We start from the raw sequence: 25,710 nt of genomic DNA on the forward strand, positions 1-25,710 counted from the left end.
CGTCTATGTATTTATATGTGTGATCTCAATGAGGTATTTCGCTGCCACCTACTGTATGTGTGGGGAAAATCAAAACAACATGTCCGTTATTTTACAAATTCATTATTCCACAATATTAGTCCACTCCTTAGAGTGACTGCACTGAGATTAACTATTTAATGTCAAAAAGCAATATTATATACACACTACGTCATTGTGCCATAATGTTGACGTGGTATCGACTCTATAAACTAGAAGTAAGATATATATGTATATTTGTACGTTGCTTTAACGTCAGCGACTGGGATTAATTAAAAGACTGAACTACATTTTTAAAACACACAAAAAAAAGAAAATAAGTGAAACCGGAAACCCGCCCGGACTGGCTACAGGTGTAACCGGAAGCGGAAGTGTTTATCCGAGATGGCGAGCTACGCTGACAGTGAACCGGACTGTCTGAAATAATGAGTTGAAAATTAAACTTTTGAATGATTTGATTCAAGAAACAACAATAACAACAAGGGAAAAGGATGACAGAGTGAATTTCCCGGGAATATAAAATAATAATAATGGCGGATTCGATTTCGGTTCAAACCGGAAGCGTGTACACGGCGCAGGAGCCGCTCTCCTACACTGTGAGTATTGTTTATGTTTGTATGTCTCCTGTGTTATCTTTACACAGCTTGGTTACAACATGGTTAAAAGTTTACACTGTTTTATAGCTGTTGGAGATGGGGTTTAGTCACCACATGCTCTTGTAACACCAACAGATTTGGTGTATATTGCTGTAACCTAATATTTACGACTCATGTCATTGCATTCTGTGTAAACAGAGACTGGCTATCCCTGGCTGTTATGTTAATGTAAATCTGTTTACACTGTTTTTGTTTGTATTGTTTTTATTTTACACACAGGATAACCTCATCGGTACATTGCTGGCGATCATCGGGAATTTACTCATCAGCATCTCCGTGAACATACAGGTGGGTGTGAACAGACTGACGTGTGCTGTCAAAAATAGCCTTAGATTCCAGGCAGCTCCCGAGCAGGAAGGGGGGGGCGGGGGATATGACGACACGCCCGAGGATAAGACGACACGCTCCTATTATACTGTATGCGTGTGAGTTTATCCCCGCTAATTATACAGAAGAGCAATTATTTCAGTCCAAGCTGGTTTCCAATTAAAAACATATTATATTAGTAATTGTGAAATGACAAGTCATTTGTATGCTATCTGGGCAGTCAAACATATCATCGAATACAAATCTTCAGATGATTCAGAATTCAGCAGCGCGTCTCGTCTTCAACCAGCCCAAAAGGACCCATGTCACACCAATCTTCATCTCCTTCCACTGGCTTCCTGTAGCCGCCCGTTTCAAATTCAAGGCCTTGATGCTCACGTACAAGACCTTGTCTGGATCAGCACCGCCCTACCTTAACAAGCCTGAAGGCTTACGTTCCCTCACGCAATCTGAGATCGGTTAACGACCGACGCTTACTGAGTAGTGCCTACTCAGTGTGGCTCAAGGTCCCTTTCCAGAACCTTCACACTAACTATCCCTCAGTGGTGGAATGAACTTCCAACCTCAATCCGAACAGCAGAATCTGTCACTATCTTCAAAAAAACAGCTAAAGACCCACCTCTTCCGTGAGCATGTAACTAACCCTTAGAATGCCAACCTCACATTATCCTTAAAAAAATAAAATAAAACCACACATACTCGGGCACTTACACCTCTACTCTGCACACTTTGCTTTTCTAGAACTCAATTAAAAGATCTTGTATGGTAGCACTACTTGTATTGTTCTCCGCTTGATATATCACTTTGCTTGTACGTCCTAATTTGGATAAAAGCGTCTGCTAAATGAATAAATGTAAATCTGAAACATTTCATTATTTCCAAAAGTCTTAAGAAGTCAATCAAATAAAATGAACAATAATTAAGACAGCACTACATTTACGGCATTTTGGCAGACGTCCTTATCCAGAGCAACTTACATTTATCTCATTTTTTTAATACAACTGAGCAGTTGAGGGTTAAGGGCCTTGCTCAAGGGCACAACAGTGACAGGTTGGTAGTGCTGGGAATTGAACTCACGACCTTCTGATCAGGAGTCTACTTATGCTTGGTGATCTCTGTGATAATGTCTGTACCTATCAGGAGTCCACTGTCTTAACCACTGAGCTACCACTGTCCACTAGCTTTTATATAGCTACAGACATTGTCACATAGAGCACCAAGCATAAGTAGAGCATCCGACCAAGGGTTTCTGTGCATCCAGACTTTACTTTTGCAAACCCGTAAATCCATGCTTCTTTTTATATTTTACTGCTGGACCCACTTTATCAAAATATGCTACCTAGAGTTTTGATTGGTATTAATAAATAAAGCCTATAGATACAGACGTTCACCGCTTTGCTTTTTAGTCAGTCTTCTACTTTTTTGTAAGTTTGTTTATGTTCTCAACAATGAAAAGCCTCTTGGATAGAAAGCTGAAAACTGACCTTCCTTAAATGCATCAAACATAAGCTACTAATACTAATCAGACACTGCTCATGTGAATAAACCACGCCCCTCATTAGCATATAAGAGGTGACATGGTCAGTAAAACAGGAAATGGATAAATGGTCAAATATAGTCTTTTAAGTAATTTTATTGATTATTTGAAATGTTTTATTTTTTTGGTATTCATTAGATAAACTATCGGTGACTTTTTTTTGTTGTTTTCGGGATTCCTTAATTATGCTTTTACTGTCCTATTGCATTTAATCCAAAGCAGCTAGAAGTAAAGGCGAGCAGTATGGTCAAAATATCATATCCCAATTCTTAAGAACCTTTTCATAATACACAGTGCGTAATAAAATGTTTTAACAAGACAACCTGGAGATATAAAACAAAAGTAAAACATATTAATTATATTATTTTCTTGTCATCAAAACAAACTAATAAAAAAAAAAAGGAAGAACAATCTGGGAGAAATGGTCAACGTCAAATTAAAATCCTGACAATGTCACAGGGAAAATCTTGTCTCTGGGTGGGAGGGGTAATATATAATTTATCTTCCCTGTCAATCACAGTGTCACTAGCCAATCATGCCCACCTGTGAGCTCATGTATGTGGTAGAGGGCAGATAGCGATTTCCTCCCAGTGTGTTATGCTGTCCTGTGACTCAGTATGAGAAGCATTTCTGATGCAGTTGACTGGCTTCACGTATCTCCCTGGTTAGTAGCTGTCATGTGATTGGGGAGAGCTGACTCATGTTATCGTATCTTATTCCATGTCTACTTATAAGAAAGAAAGAGAGAGAGAAAAATGGAGCACTCGGGTCCTACAAACACTAATTACACATCAGACAAACTGCAAATAATTCAATCTTTATGCATAATAATAAAATATTACACAAATATCCGTTCATTACTATGAGTATACTGTATAGTATATACAGTACTATGAGTAAACTCAAGCAACCCAAAAGTGTGCAAAAGAGAGCACACCTTGGATAGATAAATACACACCTAGATAAATATATGTACACTCGCTTAGTGATGGGATCTGCAGAGCAAACAAGGTTGTTTCCAGTAACATTGAACAGTGCTGTATCGCCCATACCAAGGCAACACACTACAGTTGAGCACGGTTCATTTGTATTTGTGGCAGTTGATATTTATATTTTTTGTTTTCTCATGAAACAAGGTCCCATCTAATTACGAATAGATTTGCACACTTAATAGACCCATAAATATAGTTTTTGGGTGATGTTAGATAATTATTAGATAATTATTATTATTTTTTTTTTTTGTAGAGAGAGAAAAGGCTTTTACAGAATGTTTGTTGAAGTGTAATTTTTTAATCAAGAAAATACCATACATTGTGTCATTTTGTAGTACAAATCAAACAATTCTGAACCTTTTGAACATGTCCTCTGTAATATACTTCTGATTAGGGTTAGGAACGAATGTGTCAAATTTTATGAATGCGCTTTGTGTGATTTTTCACGTGCCTCCAGACTAGTCACCGATTTTATCGTGCTTTGACATGTATGTCAAAATGACACACGCCATATAAAGCAGTAAGCAAGCATTTCATGGATATAATACATGATGTAGTTGTGTTAAATGGGTGGAGCTAAGCTTTCTTCAGCATTGTTAATTGTTGGATTCAGAAGTAAAAATATTTCTGTTGAGTTGTGCCATTTTTCCTACTTCAGTCAGTGTAACAGTAATGCTATAGATGCAGTTTATTTAAAAAAAAATAAAAATCTGTAAAATGATTAACATTATCATCATTTCTGTTGATAGTGTCTTGTCAGCATTACCAGCCCCTTCTACACAGAGGGGGAAAAATCCTTCATTCATTGTTCATTGTGTGTGACAAGATCCATAACTAGTTCATTTCCCCTAATGAAATGATCTCTCTCTCTCTCTCTCTCTCAAACACTTGCGCACACACACACACATACATGCAGAAACAAAGCCATCTAGTGTTGGCAGGCACTAAGGATCCGAGGCCGTACTACTGCACAAAGACGTGGTGGTGTGGTCTTGTTCTGCTGCTGATCGGAGAAGGATCCCTGTTTGCATCCTACGCCTTCGCTCCACTCTCTCTCATAGCCCCCCTCAGCGCTGTGTCTCTTATAGGCAAGTATTCTTCAAACATATGTCTCACGTTAACTCAGAACATTTACAAGTTACGTTCTATAATGCGCTATCCAAAGATATTCACGGATACAGCATGAGGTTTTTGTGTTTCTATTCCCTTCACAGCCAGCTGTATTTTAGGATTTCTGTATCTGAGAGAAAAATGGAAGCCAAAGGAGTTTCTGAGTAAGTGCTTCATCTTTGCTTCTGCTTTACCACTACAACATTTCGGTGGAATGGTATGAGAACGATGGTGAAAGTTGTAGCTGTGAGCGATTATTGACAAGTCTAACCTTTTCTTCATCCTGAGCGTGTACATACACTGTTGCTGCGTTCGACTTACCTAAGAAGTGTGAAGTCGGAAGTCAAAGTGACGTCATTTTTACCGCCATGCGTTCAAGCTACAAAATAAGGGAAAAAACATGTCCAACTTGTGTTAGTAAGAATCTCGCCAGCTTACTGTTATGATCAACAAACACAAATACTAGTATATACAGTTTATAAATAAAGAAGGGCTTCTTTGTTTACTGATGTCATTTGCTGAAATTGGAGTTGAGGAGACCATCCCTGATTTCCAAGCAGGAATTTTTGAGTCGAGTGGGTGTTTTTTCTTAGTTTTTTTTTTTTCCCTAGTCGGAAGTCGGAAATGACAAGTTTAGTCGAATACAGCATTAGTAAGGTGTAGGGGTGTAATGATGCAACATTACACAAGAATGTTACTATGTGCATTTTACGAATCAGCATTTTAGTAATTACACATCTAATGCAGTTGCATTGTTTGAACACCAGCGCTCCCAATATGCGCAGAGCACAGAGTTAATAAGGGTCGTGACACTGAATACTGGAAGTTAAACATGTTAGTCGGGCATTTTAGCCAACTTTAGAGCTCTATTAAATTAACACCTCAAGCGCTGCTACAGAGCTCGTTATGGTTCAATCTATCATTTTCCCCATTTCAGAGAATTTGTTTATTCAGTAAAATTTTTGAGAATTCATTTGTTTATTTTTAATATATGGTGAACCTGTAGTACATTTTGTTTGCACAAAAAAAAAAAAAAAAAAAAACCCTGCATGTTATTTTGCATTATTTATGATTCAGAAAATAAAATGTCTTCCAGTCATCATTTTTCTTCGTTCAATTTTTTTTTGGTTAAAATATTCTAAGAATCGAATTGTGAAGCCAGTATCGTGAATCGAATCAAATCGCGAGCGGAGTGCGTCGTTACACCCCTAGTAAGGTTTTAAGAAAAAGGAGCAGAACTAAGGAGCGCTACTTCAGCTCGGGGCAGAGCTCATTTCAGGGCCGGAAAAAATGTAGACAGATTTCTGAAATTCTACGGTGTATAAATTATATAAAGATAATTTAACACTTTTATACATTACAAATTGCACCTTTAAAAGTTTTTAAAGCACTGAAAAGGTTTATTAGAGTTAATCTAAAACCCTAGGATCCAGTATGCTCATAGCTGCTCTTTATCCTTTTTGACTAGTTTAAAAACAGTATTATTAAAGGAGGCATGAAGAAAAGATTCATTCTGCTGTCAATACTGACACACTGAATGTTTTTATTGTAGAAGACTCCATATTAAACTGCACTTCTTTTTGTTTTCAGAGCGCTATATTTTATCATTCCTCGGCTGCGCCTTGACCGTAGCGGGCACGTACCTGTTTGTCACGTTCGGGCCAAACTCTCACGAGCAACTGAATGCCGAAAACATTGTGAAGCACCTGATTGGCTGGCCTGTCCTCCTGTACCTGGTGAGACTAAAACTCAACATCTCGCAACACTTCTGCTGTTCAGACTCAGCTAGGAATCTCACATATATGTTCTATAATCTAATTTGATTCCCCTTTCTGTTCCCCAGCTACTGGAGATCATCACATTCTGTCTGGTGCTGTATTTTTACAAACATCACAATGCAAACTACCTCGTGCTTGTCCTGCTGCTAGTGGCACTGCTGGGTGAGGGACATTTTCTGAGTGTTTTTATTTTTACAGAAACCTATTAGTCAGAATGTACATTTTGCTAATAAAAAGCAAATGGGAACCAGTATAGATATTTCTTTTGCATAATGCTTACCAGCTCTTATTGACCTTCATGTCTTTTAGCACTTACAGTATTAGGGTGTAGGCATATTATTATTTGTATTAATGGACATAAATGGAATGTTTTAGAGTTGCTTCTTTTATTAAATAAATGTTAAACATAGCTTTATTTTTTTGACAATAAATTTAAATATCCAGAAGTCCGGAAGCCGTCACTAGGCTATGAGAACCACATGAACAACTCCAAAATATATTTAAAACATTTTTTTAATATACAGGTATCACATAACCAGCTCCCGGGATTTTCCGGTTCAATCCTTAGCTCATGTTAATCTCTGTGTGGAGTTTTGCATGTTCTCAGTGCGTCTGTGGGTTTCCTCTGGATTGTCAAGTTTCTTCCCACCTCCTAAAAACGTGCCAGTACATGTACTGGGCTGCACTAAATTGCCCCTAGTTGAGAAGGAGTGTGTGAATGTGTGTGTGCATGGTTACCTGTGATGGATTGGTGTCCTATTCAGGGTGTATTCCCATCTCACTCCCAGTGTTCCCAGGATAGACTCTAGATCCACAGTAACCCTGATCAGGATAATGTACTTACTGAAGATGAATAAGTGAAGAGGAGGAACAATTAACGTTCTGATGTTTGACACATAATGAAATTTGTCCCAATGCTCATTCCTCATTCATTGCATTATCTTCCATTAAGACGTTTTCATCAGAACCACAAGAGCAGTGTTAATACTAACTGAAGTGTATTCTTCATTGTGCATTTCTTTGTGTTCTTTGCCCTTCAGGCTCTGTGACTGTCATCACAGTGAAGGCAGTTGCAGGGATGGTGTTTCTCAGCATTCAGGGCTCCCTCCAGCTCAGTTATCCCATTTTCTACGTCATGTTTGTCTGCATGGTGGCCACCATCTTCTTTCAGGCATCGTGAGTATCTCTCTCTCTCTCTCTCTCTCTCTCTCTCTCTCTCTCTCTCTCTCTGTGTTTCTTCTTCAAGGAGAACATATCTCTGTTAATGTAGGTGCTGTTTAACTTGTAGTTTTAGCCGAAACCAATTAAAGTAAGGAATGAAACACGTGGGAACATGCTGTTATAGGAACATAATCAACAACAGGGTGGTGTGATGCATCCTGATGCGAGGTGGCATTACTGCCCCTACCCCAAACTTGATTGTTTTCCTATAACAGTGTTTTTCTTCCTCTTTAACACCAGCTAACCGTTTTTACCCTTGAATGTTGTGAAACATCCATGAAGCAAGTTCTTGTTTTCAATTACGTTATAGCAGGTATGAACTCTCATTGTTTTCTGTAAGTTAATAAGCCAAAACATGCGGCTTGTTACCAAGAAATTACAAAGCATACAGTCCTCTGTCCTGAAGGAAATGTAAAACATAAAGTTACAGCTTTACCTCGGACCGTTACAAAGCACTAACACTGTGAGGCTCCTTCTATAAATATTAAATCAACATCTCCTTATGGAAAAGATGTCGTGGAGCGCATGCCGTACAAATCCCTGTGTAAATTGTTTCGACAGAAACTACAGTGACGTGTGATTTGCCTTGCCGCTGGAACTATTGTCAGAGTCACTATTATAGAAATGTAATCAACACCTCCTGACCAGTCAGAGAACATAACAGTGACTATGTACATGCACATCAATATTCTGACAATAATCGGAATTTTTGGGGAAAATTTTTGCGAATTAGTATTGAGTCATGTAAACGCTGTAGTCTGATTGCCCGATTCAGATTAAGACAATGTCCTGATTCCCCAAATTCTGATTCCTGCCCCTGGAATACGTCTGTTTTAATAGGAAATTTGTTGCATATAAACACCTTATTCAGAAAATCCACAGAAAGGACATATATGCGCACGCTCGGTCCGCAAGGAATTGCGTGTAGCAACGGCAACAATTTGAATCTCCCGGGAAAAGCGCATGTGTAGATCGGCATACTTACAACAACCATGTATAAAGGAATATTCCGATGCCTGGGCGCATATAAACATCGTATTCGGAATATTGCTGCAACCCGATTATAGATCTTGAATGGAATTTGAATATGCATGTAAACGTAGTCAGTGATGATGATGATTGCTTGTTAAAGCAAGTAAAAGCTAGTGAGCATGATGTTAAGTGTCTTATCGCCCACACTCATGAAAAGTGTGAGTTTATCTGTTTTTATAATTGTGGAGCTGGCAGTGTTTTGTACACCGTTCACACTAAACTTAACTGTTAGCTGCTGACTTTCATTATTAGCCATACGAGCGTTGTTGAGAGAATTTTTTTTATAAATGTTTTGGAATAATTAATCTTTAGCGATTCCTGATCTGATGGTTTGGTTTAATGGTTTGAGGTTATGTTTAATGTGTGTTTTGGAGAAAGCATTCCGTGACCTAGCAGTGTGGTCTTCAGAGACTGAGCAGAAATGAACAGAGGTATTTTCGTTCGTGGTCTGAAGACGACTGACCGCATTCACTTTGTTTTGTTCTGTGCTTTGTTTCCCCTCCCCCCACAGATTCCTTTCTCAGGCATCCCATTTGTACGATTCATCCGTCATCGCCTGTGTTAACTACATCTTCTCCACCACGTTTGCCGTCGGTGCAGGTAACACACACACCATTCATTTCAGGATCCTAGTATTCAGTGTCCATCTTTTTTTTTTTTTTTTTGCGTTGTCTGTATATTCTGCATGTATGTATTAGTTTCATTGTTATATTGTAATCACCTTCTTTATCTTTTTCATCTAGGAGCCGTATTTTATCTGGAATTCAACCAAGAGGATGTTCTGCACATCTGCATGTTTTTATTAGGGTGAGTGTGATGGGTCATATCCGAGTGACTTTCTTTCTGTATTCCCTCCTACTCTCCAAGAGGGGATTCTTCTTATAATATTCACATCTGATCAAATTCCCCCCACCCCCCACCCCCAATACGGTGGTCTTTTATTTATTCATTCCTTCATTGTTGTAGCTTGCTTACTCAGGGTTTAATTTCATGAAATATTGTCACATCTCATCATTAATTCATTACCAGCGTCCAGATTCAATATAAATTCACTCTCCAGTAAAGAATATCGGTTATATGACCTATATTGCAGTGGTGAGAAATATGAACGCGAATTTATACCAAGACCTCCTTCCGTATCCAGACGATAATGGTATTAGAAAACGAATAAATGATGGTGCTTATCGTTACATGAATTTGTTTAAATGTTAAGCACTCTTTATAGTTTATAAATGATAGAAAATTTCATTTACCTATACAAGCTACCTATAAATAAAGGCTGAACGTTTTTTTTAAAAAAAAAAAAAGAAAAATTCATTTAATCATTCATTTAATTCATTTAATCATCTCTACTAATAGTCTGCTAAGTCTCCCTCAGTTTACATTTATCGAAGCACGTTCTTGGAGACACACTTATACAAATGAATATGTTTTCAGTGTGTAACTGGGAAGTTATTAGGATTATCAGAACTTTTTCTCCGACATTTAAGCACCAACATTAGAACATTTATGTGTGCGCTTATGTGAGTTTATGATGTTCGGCTCTTTCTACAGATGTGCCGTGTGCTTCCTCGGCGTCTTCCTCATCACCAAAAACAAGAAGAAAGCCAAAGCATTTGAGCCGTACGTGACCATGGACATGGTGAAAGGTTGGTGCAAGACACATATGATCATCCAGGAACATCTAGTTAAAAAAAAAAAAAAAAACCCACAAAAATGTGACTGTGAATCACATTTACTGTATATTTAATTTATATTAGACCCAGCATCTAATAATTTTTTGTTTCTATAGCAACAGATAATTCGCAGGGACTTTTATAGAGGACACGGCACAAAATCAAAATCTAATAATTAAGAGTTGTATTATTTAACGAAAAAATAAGTATAATTATTGATATGATTAAACATTAATGGTGTCTGCAGTGGCAGTAATAGCCAGTAAGTTTTCCACCGCGAGACGTCTTCAGAGCAGACGACTTAGCTGTTGGTGGTTTCACAGGAGGAACGTGAAATGCTGTATGTTTTCGTCTTATTAACGTCTCGAAATATAAAACAGAGGCTAGTGAGTTAGCAACCGTTTAGAGGCGCTATAACGTAAGCGATAACGTGTTTCACAGTTCTTCCGTGACATTAAGTGTAACTCGAAACATTTTAAAATCTTGCTGTGGTGTTCATTAAGAAGTTAAAATCACGATCCTTGGCAAATCGCTGTCGTATACGAGGAATGAAACGATTGGAGGTGTGCTGTTATATAAAATAATCGACTTCACAGTAGTAACGTTGACTCCGCGTGTTTTATTCCTTACAGATTTCTGCGAAATGTATAAACGAGGTTCTGATTCTCGTGTCGGCGCAAGCCGATCGTCTCGTAGATTATTATTAGCATAGTGACTGCTTTGTTTTGAAATATCCATAATAATGTTAATACATTTTAATAGTATGTATACATTTCCTTGTTTTTAACACAGGCATTCCAACGATCCATGAAAAAGGCTGGCCTGTTCAGCCGGATTATAACAATTCTTTCTCCTACGGCACCCTCGTGAACAACGACGGCGTGGCACCTGCATCTCAACCAGTTGTGAATCAGGATACGTGTGTATCTCCCAGCACGGGTCACTCGTACCACGCAGACGAGCTTAAAAAAGACTAGTTATACCTCTGGCTCCAGAAACAGGAATTAAGACCTGAAATGGAAAAAAAAAAATTCAAATAAATAAAAGCTGCATCAGACCTTATTGCTCGATTCAAGCATTTAGTTCTGCAGACTACTGAATGACTTGCTGGTGCAGAAAAATGAATCTGGAAGACTTTGGAAATAGCTTTAAAAGCTTGAATTTGCAGCAGAGGTTTGATGCAATTCTGGAGCAACAAACTGTCAGAACGTCAACCTTTTTTTTGTTGTTGTTGTTTTTTTTGAAAACTACTATGGGCATCAGGGTGAGCTAAAGCAAAAACGCAGATCCGGACTTCATTCCACCCTGGTGTTACTCTTAACCTGTGCTGGTGTTCAGCATTTGTGTGCGTTTCCACTGTAACTTACTGCTATAATGTTCTTCACTGATTTTGCAATCAGCCAAAGAAAACTTGATCCCTAATTCATAATAACTGACTATAATGAAGATTGTGGTGAGTGTATGATTATCATGTGATTTGAGAATCTCATTCGCTCTCATTTCATAAAGGAGACCTATAACAATCCTATTTATTATAATATAAACATGCCTTAAAACAAAACGTTGTAATTTCCAATATTGCCTTTGATGGCATGGTGCCGGTAGCACCGGTTTGACTCTGTGCTCGGGTTACTGTCTGTATAGGGTTTCACACGTTCTTCTCATGTCTGTTTGAGTTTCCTCCAGGTTCTCCGGTTTCCTACAAACTCTCAAAAACATGCCAGTTGGTCATTTAGCAACTCTAAATTAGCTTTAGGTATGAATGTGTGTGCATGGTGATCTGAGATGGTCTGGCATCCCATCTAGAGTGGTGACATTTTTCTGGCCCAGAAATTAGCTCTGCATCTTCTGGTCTATATATACACAGAGCTTCTTTTCCCTGAAAGGCAGTTTAACAGAGTGGGATGGGGTCTGTTTGGCCGAAGGGGTGAAACCCCTCAAGCTTTAAAAATGACATAGTGCTGCTTTAAGAGGAATAATTCAATGATGCTTTATTCAGCGTATTTTAGTGGATTTGTCGCCACAACTCCTTAGTTCCTTATATAAAAGCTATTCATCCTAGTCTGTGCTGTTATAGCATCAGTTTACTCTTGTCAGAATAATCACAGTCAGTCATGCATCTAGAATAATGTACCCGGTTCTAGATCAGCAGCCTGTAGGGTTTAAAAAAAGAAAAAAAAAAAAAAACTCCTGCTGGAGAATTTGCAATATATTGCACAAAGTTGATTCAGAATGGCCGACGTTTTTGGAGTGTGTTGTGAGCAGTGTGTTATTTATGAGTAGACCATCCAACTAGTGTAATGATTCGAAGATGAGGAGAATCTGCACATACGTGTAAACAATGGCATTTACTCACTCTCACTCGCGTTTTATGTATAACTTCTGCATGCGTCTATGTTCTTTCTCCAGGGAATGGTTCTTGGGGTCCAAACTATATTTCTGTATGTCATAGTGGTGGACAAACTCAAACGTTTTGTTTTGTGAGTTAATTATTGTGGGTTTAAAAGATGATTCAAATCAGAGTTCCTAGCAATAAACGACAAAGTTGTTGCGGTGACGGTGGATATCCCGTCTGCCGAGCTAGTCTTAGACACTGTAATTATCTATGTTGCTTACACGAAGGTCATGTGATATCAGTTCTGTCTTACTTACATGTTCGATTAATCGTAAATCATTTAAAATGACAAACATAACCGGCAAAAAACTGACTAATTAGTGTTAGCTCGTTACGAAGCTTTGCTAATAGAGTACATTAGGTAGACATGAATAGCTAGCTAGGTAACAGTGCCATAAATTAAGGTATTCAATATAGCATGATGACTTGTTTTACACAGAGGCATTGTCAGTGGAATAGCTACATACCTAGATAAACAGTGATCTAGCTTGGTTGTTAGCCAATATTACTAAGTATTAAGCAAATGAGGTATTTACAAATATCCAGAAAATTCCAGAACAGCTGAATTCCAGCTGTTTTTGAAAGCTACTGCAGGACTCTTCAAATTTTTGCTTTTCATAATCAAATTAACCTTATCTCTCATTATTTTTATATTCATTATGAATCCCAAAAACTTGTCTTGTTACCAATGACAAGCATTCACGAATGTCTTAATGAAGGTGTTATGAATGTTTTGTGCAGCTGATTAGCACTGACCTTACACTGAAGTCTGATGGATTGAGGATCTCAGATCAGATGTTTTTCTGAGATCTTTCATTGATCATCGTGCTTTAAAAGCCTTATATTGTCTTTGGCCGTAGCGCTTTTGGTGTGAGCTTGTGGAGAACACAGTTTACCATTTATACCGCTAATAATTTATTTCCATGTTGTGGTCACTTTATTTCTGAAGGTAAATGTGTAGCTCTCTTTTGTGAAGGGAATTTAATTTATGAAGTATTTGTAATCATTTGTGTAGAAAGAGTAGAAAACAGTGCACTGTCTTAATTTGCAATTCCAAAGAAATCATCATCGTCTGGACCGAAGGGAAAATGTATAAATGTGTAGAAGATTTGTGACAGAATGATGTTTTTCTGGGTAACACTAATTCATCATGGTTCTCGATTATCTTCAGAGTTCAAATCGATAAAATTAGCCAAACACTGATTTGATCTGTGGTGGAAGTAATAAGAATGCGACTGTAATTGGTACTTTTTGATTCCTGATTGATTTCGGCAGTGTGACTGTAAGTGTTCCACTTGTGGGCATTAAAATTTTTACGCTGCATTCCATCTTAAGTGTTTGTGTGTCTCACAGTGTACTGATGGAAAAATTGTAAAATCTTCTTGTAAAAAAAAAAAAGAAAAGTTTATTAGTAATACATTTTTACAGAAGATTGCTTTAAGCCATATATGGGCACTTGTATCGATCTTAAGATAATAATAAATTTGACCATGACTATAATTATAAAATATGTATTAAATAATTCATATAATAATAATAATAAAGTAATAGGTAAAGACTTTGTCATTTGCACAGTTGACACATGCACAATTGCAATTCCTGTGGTATCTCCAATTACAAATTACTGGCACTCACCATCCACTTTATTAGGAACACCTGTACACCAGCACATTCATGCTGTTATCTAATCCGTCCATCATGTGGAAGCAGTGCAGTCCATAAACTCATGCAGATACAGGTCAAGTGCTTCAGTTAATGTTCACATCAAATAATCAGTCTTTACAACCACGGTGAGCGGAAAAGCATCTCAGCATGCACAAAACATCAAACCTTGAGTTGGATAGGCTACAATGGCAGAAGACCACATCAGGTTCCACTCCTGTCAGCCAAGAACAGGAATCTGAGGTGATCTTGGGCACCGAGACTTCCTGTCAGCTCAAACGAGGCTGGTCATTCTCTTCTGAGCTCTCTCATCAACAAGGTGTTTCAGCCAGCAGACCCTCCGCTCACGGGATGTTATTTGTTTTTTGCACCATTCTTTGTAAACTCTAGAGACTGTTGTGTGTGAAAATCCGAGGAGATCAGCAGTTTATGAAACGATCAACGCAGCCCATCTGGCACCAACAACTTTGCCACGGTTAAAGTGACAGAGATCACACATTCTGATGTCTGATGTGAACATTACCTAAAGTTCTTGACCCGTAGCTGCTTGATTTTATGTATTGAGCTGCTGCTACATGATTGGCTGATTTGATAACAGCATGAATGTGCAGGTGTACGGGTTTTCTTAATAAAGTAGATGATTAGTGTATATTTACATACAACAAATGATAAACAAAATATACACAGGGCAACGAAAACTTTCAATATATATAAACAGAAAAGATAGGTGTATGAGATAAATGTAAGTCACTCTGAATAAGGGTGTCTGCCAAATGCTATAAATATAAATGTAAATATTAAATGCTGAACTGTAATTGGCCAGCAGGTGGCTAAGGGCTGTATGCAGTCACCAATGGTGTCATTGGTGGACCGGTTGGCACCGTATGCCAATTACAGGGGGTCTAATGTGGCAGGCAGGGAGGAACAAATGATTTCTCGGAGCATCAGCTTTAAGAACATACAGTGGTGCTTGAAAGTTTGTGAACCCATTCGAATTTTCTATATACCTGCATAAATATTGTATGAACTAGAACATCTTCAGAGTTTCACACAAGTCCTAAAAGTAGACAAAGAGAACCCAATTAAACAAATGTTTAGACAAAAATATTATACTTGGTCATTTATATGTTGAGGAAGATGTTACATATCTGTGCAGTTAATTTGAAGGTGAAATTAGAGTCGGGTGTTTTCAATCAATGGGATGACAATCAGGTATGAGTGAGCGCCCTGTTTTACTTAAATAGCAGGGATCTGTCAAAGTCTGATCTTCATAACACATGTTTGTGGAAGTCTATCACTGCACAATCAAAGAAGATTTCTGAGGACCTCAGAGAAAGAGTTGTTGATGCTCATCAGGCTGGAAAAGGTCACAAAACCATCTCTAAAGAATTTGGACTCCACCAAGCCACAGTCAGATTGTGTACAAATGGAGGAGTCAACCAACAAAAATCACTCCATGAGCAAGAAGTATAATAGTCCGTGAGACCACAAAGGAATGCAGGGTAACTTCTAAACAACTAAATGTTAATGTTCATGAGTCCACTATCAGGAGAACACTGAACAGCAATGGTGTGCATGGCAGGGGTGCAAGAAGAAAGCCACTGCTCTCCAAAAAGAACATTGCTGCCCATCTGCAGTTTGCTAAAGATCACGTGGAGAAGTCAGAAGCCTATTGGAAAAATGTTTTGTGGACAGATAAGACCAAAATAGAACTTTTTGGTTTAAATGGAGAACAGATATGGAATATTGGATCATTTCCCTCAATAAATAAATGACCAAGTATAAATGCTTTATCTCATTTGCTTAACTCCGGTCTCTTTATCTACTTTTAGGACTTGTGTGAAAATCTGATTATGTTTTTAAATCATATTTATGCAGAAATATAGAAACTTCTAAAGGTTCATAAACTTTCAAGCACCACTGTAGATCATAACAAACCATACATATTGTTGCTCGAATGGCTTGTCAAACTTATTCAAAGACTCCATTTAAAAAAAATAAATAAAAAATAAATAAAAATTTCTTCTACAAAAGATCCAAGAAAATGACAAATTGTAATAAAAGAAAAGATGTCGTGTTTTTAGTAAGTCTTATAGCACTCTTTACCCCAGTCTTTGCTTGTTTCGGATTATGTCCAACAACATGAATTGTTGTAACTTCTGTTGAATAAAACACGTTGGGACGTGCTGTTACAGTGAAACAACTTTGGTTTGGTCATGTATCACATGTATGGGAAGTTATTTTCCTGTAACTTCACATTCCATGCTTCATTGCTAACATAAATGTCACATACTGCAGCTTTAAAGAAGCGAACAGGTGTTTGCGACCGCGCGTGATATCAGCTAATACCGCCCCCTTCCGCGAGCTCTAACGCCATTGGCTGGCGCGATCAGTAGCCTGAATTTTATTGGACAGTCATTGTGTCAGTCACTACGCTGAGCATCCTCTGGATCTTCTGCGGTCAGGAGAAAAGCGTTTAAAGGCTGGGTTCATCCATTCATACCGCTCTGCCATGAAATGGCGACAAGCGGAAGCTGAAGGCGATAGTCTCTGACCCCAAACGCCGAGTTGTGGATTTTATTTTGAATTGGTTTCGGTAAGCGTTTGCTTAAATAACCTGTTTATTTTTGTCTGCTCGGGCGGATTTGGTCCTCATCTCCTTAAGAGATAAAGTTGTCGGCTTTTCATGCAGTTTATCGCAGCGATATTTTGTTTACTATCCGCTCTGTCAGTGTTTTTTTTTTAAGCGTGTTTACAACACGGACACTTTCCGTGAGGCGAAATCGATCATTATAGGTCTGTAGCTGCTGGTCGTTGTGCTGTTTGTGTGAAAAGGAAAAAAAAAAACCTAAAAAATAGCAGTGTGCATAAATTTAATCGCATTTGTGAAGGCATGGTGTGAAAAATGAGACATGTTTATCCAGATTTTGCTTTGTGTTAAATTTCTTTTTTTTAAGCAAGCGCGCCTATAATACGATTAGTGCTGGATAAGGAATGTAATTGCACTGTGACCGCTGGATGGCGCTGTTATACATGTAAACTAGACTTTATCAGGTGTACCTACCATTCCAGGTGTGCCATGCAGCTATAATTACTGACCGTAGCCACACAGTTTATTATTAATGGAAGTGGAACCCCACTGATTATGTGTTTATTTTGATGGTGGACTAGCATCGACATTAATATGATGGTATGAGCTGTGCAGTGAAACGCGATGCTGAGCTTGGGTTACTGTCTGTGTGGTCCATTGGGTTCTTCTGGGTTCTCTGGTTGCCTCCAACCTCCCAAAAATATGCTGGGACGCTAAATCGGGCAATCCTAGGTGTGAAAGTGTGTGTGCATGGTGCCCTGTTATGGACTGGTGTCTCATCCAAGGCATATACCTGCCCCACGCAGTGCCGGCTAGGGCGCGTGCCTGCCAAGGGGTGTTAGCTGGACTGTATAAAACATTTTGGCTAGAAGAAAGAAGTGGGACGAAAGAAAAAAAGCCACAGCCTTGAATTCCTAGACTAGGTTACACCTCTGGTCCTGCCTCACACCCAGTGTTTCCACGATAAGCTCTGGACCCACTTGGACACTAACCATAATAAAGTGCATACTGAAGACAAATGAATGGTGATATAATATCAGGTACATTAGTGTTGTTGAGCTTTTTAAACACCTAACTGTAACTGCTGAGTTGAGAAACAGTCAAAACTATCCAGCCTCTATGGGTCATAACTAACACTAACGAAGGCTAGAGGATGATTAACACACTATGAATGGAAAAAAAAAATGAACTCTGGTTTTTAATTGTACACCTACAAGGTAGATCATCACCATAATGTGGCCATAAAATTAATGAGGTGTTTAAAAATGCCAGTAGCACTTCTGTACCTGATATACCACTACATACTACCATATCACTGTCATTACTGTGCTAAGAGTGGTCTCGCTCTTAATGCAGCTACAAGGTGGGTATTCCTAATAATATGGCCATTTAGTGTAGACTATCTTTGCTCAGGTGTTCATTCCGTCCGTGTAGCTTGAAGGAAAAAAAAAAAAAAAAAGCCAAAATAATAACTCCCTATACCAGACCCAGGCTTCTCTGCCTTAGAATTTTTGTTTTGTTCAGTTGGAGATTTTGTGAGACGTCAACACATAATTATCAGTGAATTAATTATTATAGAAATAATAACCTCTTAGAAAGTGCACATTTAATATAAGCCTTGCATTTCACACTGCTGTCAAAGATAGTGTTATAGAAATTTAATCAACACCTGAACAATTCAACAGCGCTGTGGTAAAATAAAAAAATGAATACCATTCACTGTATAGGAATTCACTTTATATTAATCCTGATTTTTGGGATATTTAACCCTCATCATGTGTTCTGTTGAAATTTTGAAATACTTTTCTCAAAAGTGGTGATATGTTCTCAAAGGAAACGGCCTGGGTCTTAACCAGAAATCCATCTTTACTCAATGGGCTTCACTGTCTGTTTGTGTGTAGTCTACTGGCCAGGCAGGCCGATGCAGATGATGCGTGATGGACTGAAGTTGTGGAGTAATGGCTCCGATGCCCACAGCAGTGACCCTGAGGAAGATGAGGATGAGGAGGAGATGTTGTTTGGGGAGAATGATGATGAGTCAGAGGACATGATGGACTTGAGTGACCTGCCCACCTCACTGTTCGCCTGCTCTGTACATGACGCCGTGTTTGAGGAGGACAGGCAGCGGGTGAGTGTGTGTGTGTGTGTGTGTGTGTGTGTGTGTGTGTGTGTGTGTGTGTGTAAGGTCCACAGTGAGGTGATTGTTTGCAGGTTTGGTATAACATGTCTGCATGTGAGTAACAACTGATCTCTGTACAGGATAGGCTTTGCCTGGATCAGAAGGAAACATTAAGGAGGCTTTCACAAATCCAACATTCATTCCATGTGAATCAAGTATGGGCAAAAATGACTGATCTGAGACTGCCGATCAGCGGTGGTCTCGTTCTGCGTCTAAGAGATCTGTAGCACAACATCATAACACAGTTCTACGCTCAATCAACTGAAATAATGAAACAAGCCAAACATGCTGTGTATTATGCGACATGCCTAATTATTATTATTTATTTATTTTTAATGAGAGCTGCTAAACGGACCCATGAGGTGCAAACGTAATCTAAATATGTCCCATGTCAAACCAAACAACAAATGAACCAAAAGTATTGATTTCACTTTAATTTGGAATTGGCAAATGGTGACGTGAGTGTGCTTTAAGGTTAGAGCTCAGTTTGTTAGTAATTACTATCATGGCTAGCTATTTCAGTCCCAGTTTCTCATCCATAAGCCAGATGTATGCAGATTTCTTAACATGTGTAAATATTGCATTAACATAAAAACATTCAACAACTGAGACATAAACTGAACAAGTTTCACAGACATTTGAGGAACAGAAATGGAGTAATGAGTCCCTGAACAAAGGTGGGGGGGTCAATATTAAAAGTAACAGTCAGTATGTGGTGTCCTCCAGCTGCTTTAAGTACTACAGTGCATCTCATCCTCATGGACTGCACCAGATGTGTCAGTTCTTGCTGTGAGATGTTTCTCCACTCTTCCACCAAGGCATCTGCAAGTTCTCCATCACGTCTAGGGGGGACACATGCTTACATGTAATTTTCCACTGCAAGGATGTTCAGCTGTCCTTCTTGTCTCCCTGTAGCGCCGTCTTAGGCGTCTTACATTACAGACATTGCAGTTTATTGTTCTGGACACATCTGCAGTCCTCATACCTCCCTGCAGCAGGTCTATGGCATGTTCACGCAGGTGAGCAGGAACCCTAGACATCTTTCTTCTGGTGTTTTTCAGAGTCAGTAGAAAGGTCTCTTTAGTGTCCTAACTTATTGTAACTGTGACCGTGAATTGCCCACCGCCTGTAAACTGTTCGTGTCTTAAGGACTGTTCCAAAGATGCATGTGCAATAATTGTTTATGGTTCATTGAACAAGCACGAAAAACATCGTTTAAACCCTTTCCAATAAAGATCTGTAAAGCTTATTTGGATTTTACAAAATTATCTTTAAAAAACAGCCTCCTGAAAAAGGGACGTTTCTTATATATAATATAATATAATATAATATAATATAATAATTTTTACTTTTCCTGGCCTTATGTGTACAAGTGTTGTGTTAATGAAGCATCTTCCCAGAAAGAACAAATGGTTCCTACGCACACACAAATGCACACATCGCGCACACACTGCCTCAAGCATGTAGGTCCAACCTAGATGGCTTTATATTCTCTGCTAATGCACACGTTTCAAACCTAATGGATGCTGTGGAAGAGGAATCGGAGTAACCTGCATTTAGTGATGGCTGGACTACATTCACATTCACAGAACGTTCCTGTGAATTAACCCATTAGCAGTAGTGTGTTTACTTCCCTGCGACTGTTACTGGAAATATTTATTGGGTAAAACATCATGCCTCATAACATAAGTGAACAGCAATCAGAAGGATAGTTACAGGTATTTGTAATTGTTTACTCTGAAAAGCTATGATTGAATCAGTGCTGTGATAAATTACAGAACGTAATCCCACACAGTTCAGTGACGTTGAGCGAGTCTGAGGCGGCACGTATATAGGGATGGGTGTTATGACAAAAATATCATATCATATATGATACTTGAAGACATTTCTGTGACATGCAATGCAAATATAATTTGGCTAATAAACTGTCTGCAAAAAGTAGTAAAATAAACAAACAAAAAAAAACCCATTAAACTCTCTTAGATGGCACTTTTATTTAATTCCTACAAAGATATCTTTTTTTGTTTTGTTTTGTTTTTTTTTGTTGTTTTTTTTTTTTAAGTACGTGAACTCCACCGCATCCATTCAGTATCATTTACTATGTAATTATTAAAATTGTGGGAAAAAAAATACATAACCATACCAATGATATTTCAGAGAAGTGTATCATGTAATCATTTATCACAATATTGATATATCGACATATCAACCAGCCCTAGATGTATAGGCGTTTGTGATTGTGGTGAAAGTAAGGTTCTTTTTTAAAATACAGCATGATGATCCATTATCAGTGTATCTCTTACCAGCACCAGTCCTTATTCTGATATACTGGTGCCTGAATAAAAAAAAAAAATCCCAACTTTCTACCACTGATTGTCGGACCATGATTACGATTGGTGCGTACAATCTTTGCTACAAAAAGGGTTTCCCAGCTGCAACACGCAATCAGAAGACTTTTTTTTTTTTTTTTTTTTTTTTTTAAGTCAATGCATTGACTTTAGTGTTAGAGATCTCTTTTTCTTCCACATTTTCTCACCAATTTGGTCTTGGCCAGTACCCACTCGCCAACAGTTACCAACCTTTTTCAATCTGCTGCCCATGCTGTGTCACAGGGCTGCAGAACACACTCTGAGGAAAGCACTGTCTGCCCTCTTCCCTGATGGTGCCGTGATTGATGGGGGAAGAACAGAGCAATGCTTTTCCTCCCAGACTCCACAGAGCATGGCCAATTTTGCTCTCCTAGCCTCCCAGGTACGATGGCTCTGGCATCGTCAGGATTCAAACTCGTGATCTCCAGATAATAGAGGACTGAAATCAAGTCCACAAGGTGGTTGGAAAAAATTGTGTCAAAAGGTCATGACAGAAATGCTTTTATTATTTAGTGGTAAATGGTAGTTTGTTGTAGCCTTGACAGACATCGATCAGAAAGGACGTTTCCTTGATGCACTGAAATTTTTTTCAAAACTGGATAGAAAGATTCCTCAGAAAACCTCATAAACTAATAAACTCTGTTCTCCAGAGAGCTTGGCTTTTTAAGAGGGTTTCTAGAGGAACCCAAAAGAGCCTCCCTTTACAGGAAGAGGAAAGGTAATACATTCTGTATGTTTTCCGGTCATGTTACAGTACAAAGTTTAACTATGGAAATGGCTTTGGCTAAATTATGAATTAGCCCTGTTGGTCTAAAGAAAATGGTCAACTATGAGACAAGCAGGTAAAGGTGTAGTCAGTGATTTTGATGGTGGTTAGCTAAAGCAAGTTGTGTGTTTGTCTGTCTATTTCTCTCGAGTCTGACTGGATGCTTTCTTGTTCTGATTGGCCGGATGTTGGTGGTTCAGATCATCTGTCTTTTCCCTCTCGGTTGCACAGCCTGGAGAACTACAAAGGCCAGAAGTTTCTTTCTGAACTGATATTTTATTGAAGCTGCTGAAGTTTGAAGACAGCTTTGCTTTTTTTGTTATGTCTGACAGTTTGGCGTAAAATGACCAAACTCACCTTTTAAAACACATTAGTGAACATTAGTAAACATTTTCTACAGTCTTGCGCCTTGTAGCCAGGGACCTCCTTATAAGTTAAATAAATAAATAAATAAATAAAAAAGTGTGGACCCGTTTTGTGGTGATTTTATTTTAATAATCAGATTCGGATATTAGGCATATTGTGTAAACGTGTACAGTAACATGCCTATTAATTGGTGTTTTCAAGTGAGGCTAATAACTATAGCAACTCAACGATGAAGATAATGGCTTTTATAATGGTGGGTTGTGATTTCATCCAATGTAACAAAATCTGAAGAATCATGTACAGTCAGATCCATAAGTATTTGGACAGTGACACAATTTTTGGTCATTTTGATGTGATTTGAAGTGTAGACTTTCAGCTTTCATTCAGGGGGTTTAACAAAAATATTGCATTAACCATTCAGGAATTAGACATTTCCCCTGAGGAGTCCCTCCATTTGCACAGGCTCAAAAGTAATTGGACAAACTACCAATTATAAATATTAGGATTATTTTTATTACTTTGATGCAAATCCTTTGCAGTCAATGCCTATAATCTGGAACTAATGAACATCACCAAATACTGAGTTTCCTCAGTTGAGATACTTTGCCAGGCCTTTATTACAGCCGCCTTCAGTTACTGCTCGTTTGTGGGTCTTTCTGCGTTCCGTTTTGTCTTCAGTAAGTGAAATGCATTCTCAGTTGAGTTGAGGTCAGGTGACTGACTCGGCCTTTTAAGAACATTCATTTCTTTCCCTTAAGAAGCTCTTGGGTCGCTTTTGTGGTTTGTTTTGGGTCATTATCCATTATCTGTTCTGTGAAGCGACGTCCTAACAGTTTTGCAGCATTTGACTGAATCTGAGCAGAAAGTATAGTGCTGTACACTTCAGAATTCCTTCTGTTACTTCTATCAGCAGTCACATCATCAATAAACACCAATGATCTGGTTCCATTAGCAGCCACACATGCCCATGCCATAACACTGCCTCCACATATTTGACAGATGATGTGGTATGCTTTGGATCATGAGTCCTTCCTTTCCTTCTCCATACTCTTCTCTTCCCATCATTCTGGTACAAGTCAATCTTGTATCAAAACTGGGCATTTGCATTCATGAAGGCGTCTCTTGATCGTAGACTTTGACAATGATATGCCTACCTCCTCCAGGAAAGAATTCTGTGATCATCCACTTTAGTTGTCTTCCGTGGTCTTCCAGGCCTTTTTGGTGTTGCTGAGCTCGGCAGTGCGTTCCTTCTTTTTAAGAATTTACAAAACTGTTGATTTGGCCTCTCCTAAAGTTTCTGCTATCTCTCTGATGTGTCTGTTTTGTTTTTCAGCCTAACGATGGCCTCCTTCACTTGCATCGACACCTCTTTGGACCGCATATTGAGAGTTCCCATGAACAGCTACTAAATGCAAATTCAACACTTGGAATCAACCAGACCTTTTATCTCCTTCATTTGTCATTTGTCAAATAATGAGGAAATAGGCCAGACCTGGCCATGGAACTGATTATCAGTCAATTGTCCAGTTACATTTGAGCCTGTGTAAAATAAATAAATGAATAAATAAATAAATACATTTTTATAAAAGACTAATTCCATCCATCCATTTTTCTGTACCGCTTCTCCTACACAGGGTCGCAGGAAGCCTGGAGTCTATCCCAGGGGACTTGGGGCACAAGGTGGATGACACCCTGGACAGGGTGCCAACCCATCACAGAGCACTATCGTACACACTCACACTACTGACAATTTAGAGATGTCATTTGGGGAAATTGGAGTACCCAGAGGAAACTCCTGAAGCATGGGGAGAAAATGCTAACTCTACGCACACAGGCAGAGATGGGAATCAAACGCCCAACCCAGAAATTCAGAGGCAAACATGTTAACCACTTAGCCAATGTGCCCCGTGGCTGTAATTTCTAAACAGCTTATGTAATATTTCTGTTAAACCCCTTGAATTAAAGCTGAAAGTCTACAATTCAATTATATGAGTGCTTCATTTCAAATCCATTGTGGTGGTGTACAGAGGCAAAATTACAAAAATTGTCACTGTGCAAATAATTAAGGACCTGGCTGTATATGATTCAGTGACCCCTGGTCAACCCTTGACCTCACATTGACAACCATGGCTTTGGAATGCAGCCTTCTGTTGCTTTGCACAAGAAACAGCCATTTTGGTTGTGTATAAATGAGTTACATTTTAGAAACAAGTCTGCAAAACTATAGAAACTATTTTAAAAAAAAAAAGTGGAAAGCTGTTCTTCTCATTCTTATATAATGTATCAGGCATAAATAGACTGGTTTGCCTTCTACTGTTCCTAGACATGACTTTAGACAGAAGAGAGTGGAGAACTGAGATGAAAATAGCCAGTGCTGCTGTATGGATCAGGAAGATATTAATATATGAATTGGGCATGAAGATGGAGATAATGCAGTGTTTCTGCGTCACCAGGCAACAGGCACGCATTGTCTCTCCTTCATTCATATTCCTCTTCTGTTCATTATTTTATGCAGGCTGTTTATAGGAGCTGTGGAATTGTATTTTTTATTTATTTATTTATTTTTATTTTTTTATGTCTGTCCTCTGTTCACTCTCTGTCTCTCTCTCTCCCTTTCCCTCTCCCTCCTTTCTGTCTCTCTGTCTATTTCTGCTGCATCACCCTGCATTCCTCTGCATCTGGACCCTCTCTCTCTCTCGCTCTCTCTCTCTCTCTCTCTCTCTCTCTCTCTTTCTGTGTGTGTCTCTCTCTCTTTCGCTCCTTCTGTGTGTGTGTATGTGTGTCTCTCTTTCTCTCTTTCTGTGTGTGTGTCTCTCTCTCTCTCTCTCTCTCTCTCTCTCTCTCTCTCTCTGTTCTATAAATATCTTGCCCTAGTTTGCTGCAGCTGCAGTGAAGCCAGAGGCTGGTAGAGCAGGGTGAGATAGTAAAGCAGTCTACACATGCTCGTGCACACACACACGACAAATTTATTCATTTGCACTACATGTAAAAAATCCCACCCTCACATAAACTATAAACCACTCAGTTTTTTCCAAT

At 38.7% G+C, this 25,710-nt stretch overlaps 2 protein-coding genes across 4 annotated transcripts; both read left to right on the forward strand.

Moving 5' to 3' along the window:
• The first annotated feature begins 344 nt into the window (after positions 1-344).
• On the forward strand, positions 345-14,347 carry nipal3 (NIPA like domain containing 3). The gene is made up of 11 exons (XM_053633315.1): positions 345-614; positions 894-962; positions 4,447-4,622; positions 4,749-4,804; positions 6,231-6,376; positions 6,484-6,580; positions 7,459-7,594; positions 9,183-9,271; positions 9,415-9,478; positions 10,226-10,320; positions 11,140-14,347. The coding sequence occupies exons 1-11, from the start codon at positions 549-551 to the stop codon at positions 11,322-11,324; spliced, it is 1,179 nt and encodes a 392-aa protein (XP_053489290.1). The 5' UTR covers positions 345-548; the 3' UTR covers positions 11,325-14,347.
• Positions 14,348-16,797: 2,450 nt separating this feature from the next.
• On the forward strand, positions 16,798-24,661 carry LOC128612691 (calcipressin-3-like). 3 transcript variants are annotated; one of them, XM_053633038.1, is made up of 3 exons: positions 16,798-17,000; positions 18,896-19,122; positions 24,008-24,293. In XM_053633038.1, the coding sequence occupies exons 2-3, from the start codon at positions 18,916-18,918 to the stop codon at positions 24,146-24,148; spliced, it is 348 nt and encodes a 115-aa protein (XP_053489013.1). In that variant the 5' UTR covers positions 16,798-17,000; positions 18,896-18,915; the 3' UTR covers positions 24,149-24,293. The 3 variants fall into 3 exon arrangements, with proteins under 3 accessions (XP_053489013.1, XP_053489014.1, XP_053489012.1); XM_053633039.1 differs by lacking the exons at positions 16,798-17,000; positions 24,008-24,293 and adding an exon at positions 24,309-24,661 and having other exon boundaries at positions 18,791-19,122; XM_053633037.1 differs by lacking the exon at positions 16,798-17,000 and having other exon boundaries at positions 18,791-19,122.
• The last annotated feature ends 1,049 nt before the right edge of the window (positions 24,662-25,710 follow it).

The sequence above is a fragment of the Ictalurus furcatus genome, chromosome 9 (genome assembly GCF_023375685.1).
Source record: "Ictalurus furcatus strain D&B chromosome 9, Billie_1.0, whole genome shotgun sequence".
In the NCBI taxonomy this organism is placed as follows: Eukaryota; Metazoa; Chordata; class Actinopteri; order Siluriformes; family Ictaluridae; genus Ictalurus; species Ictalurus furcatus.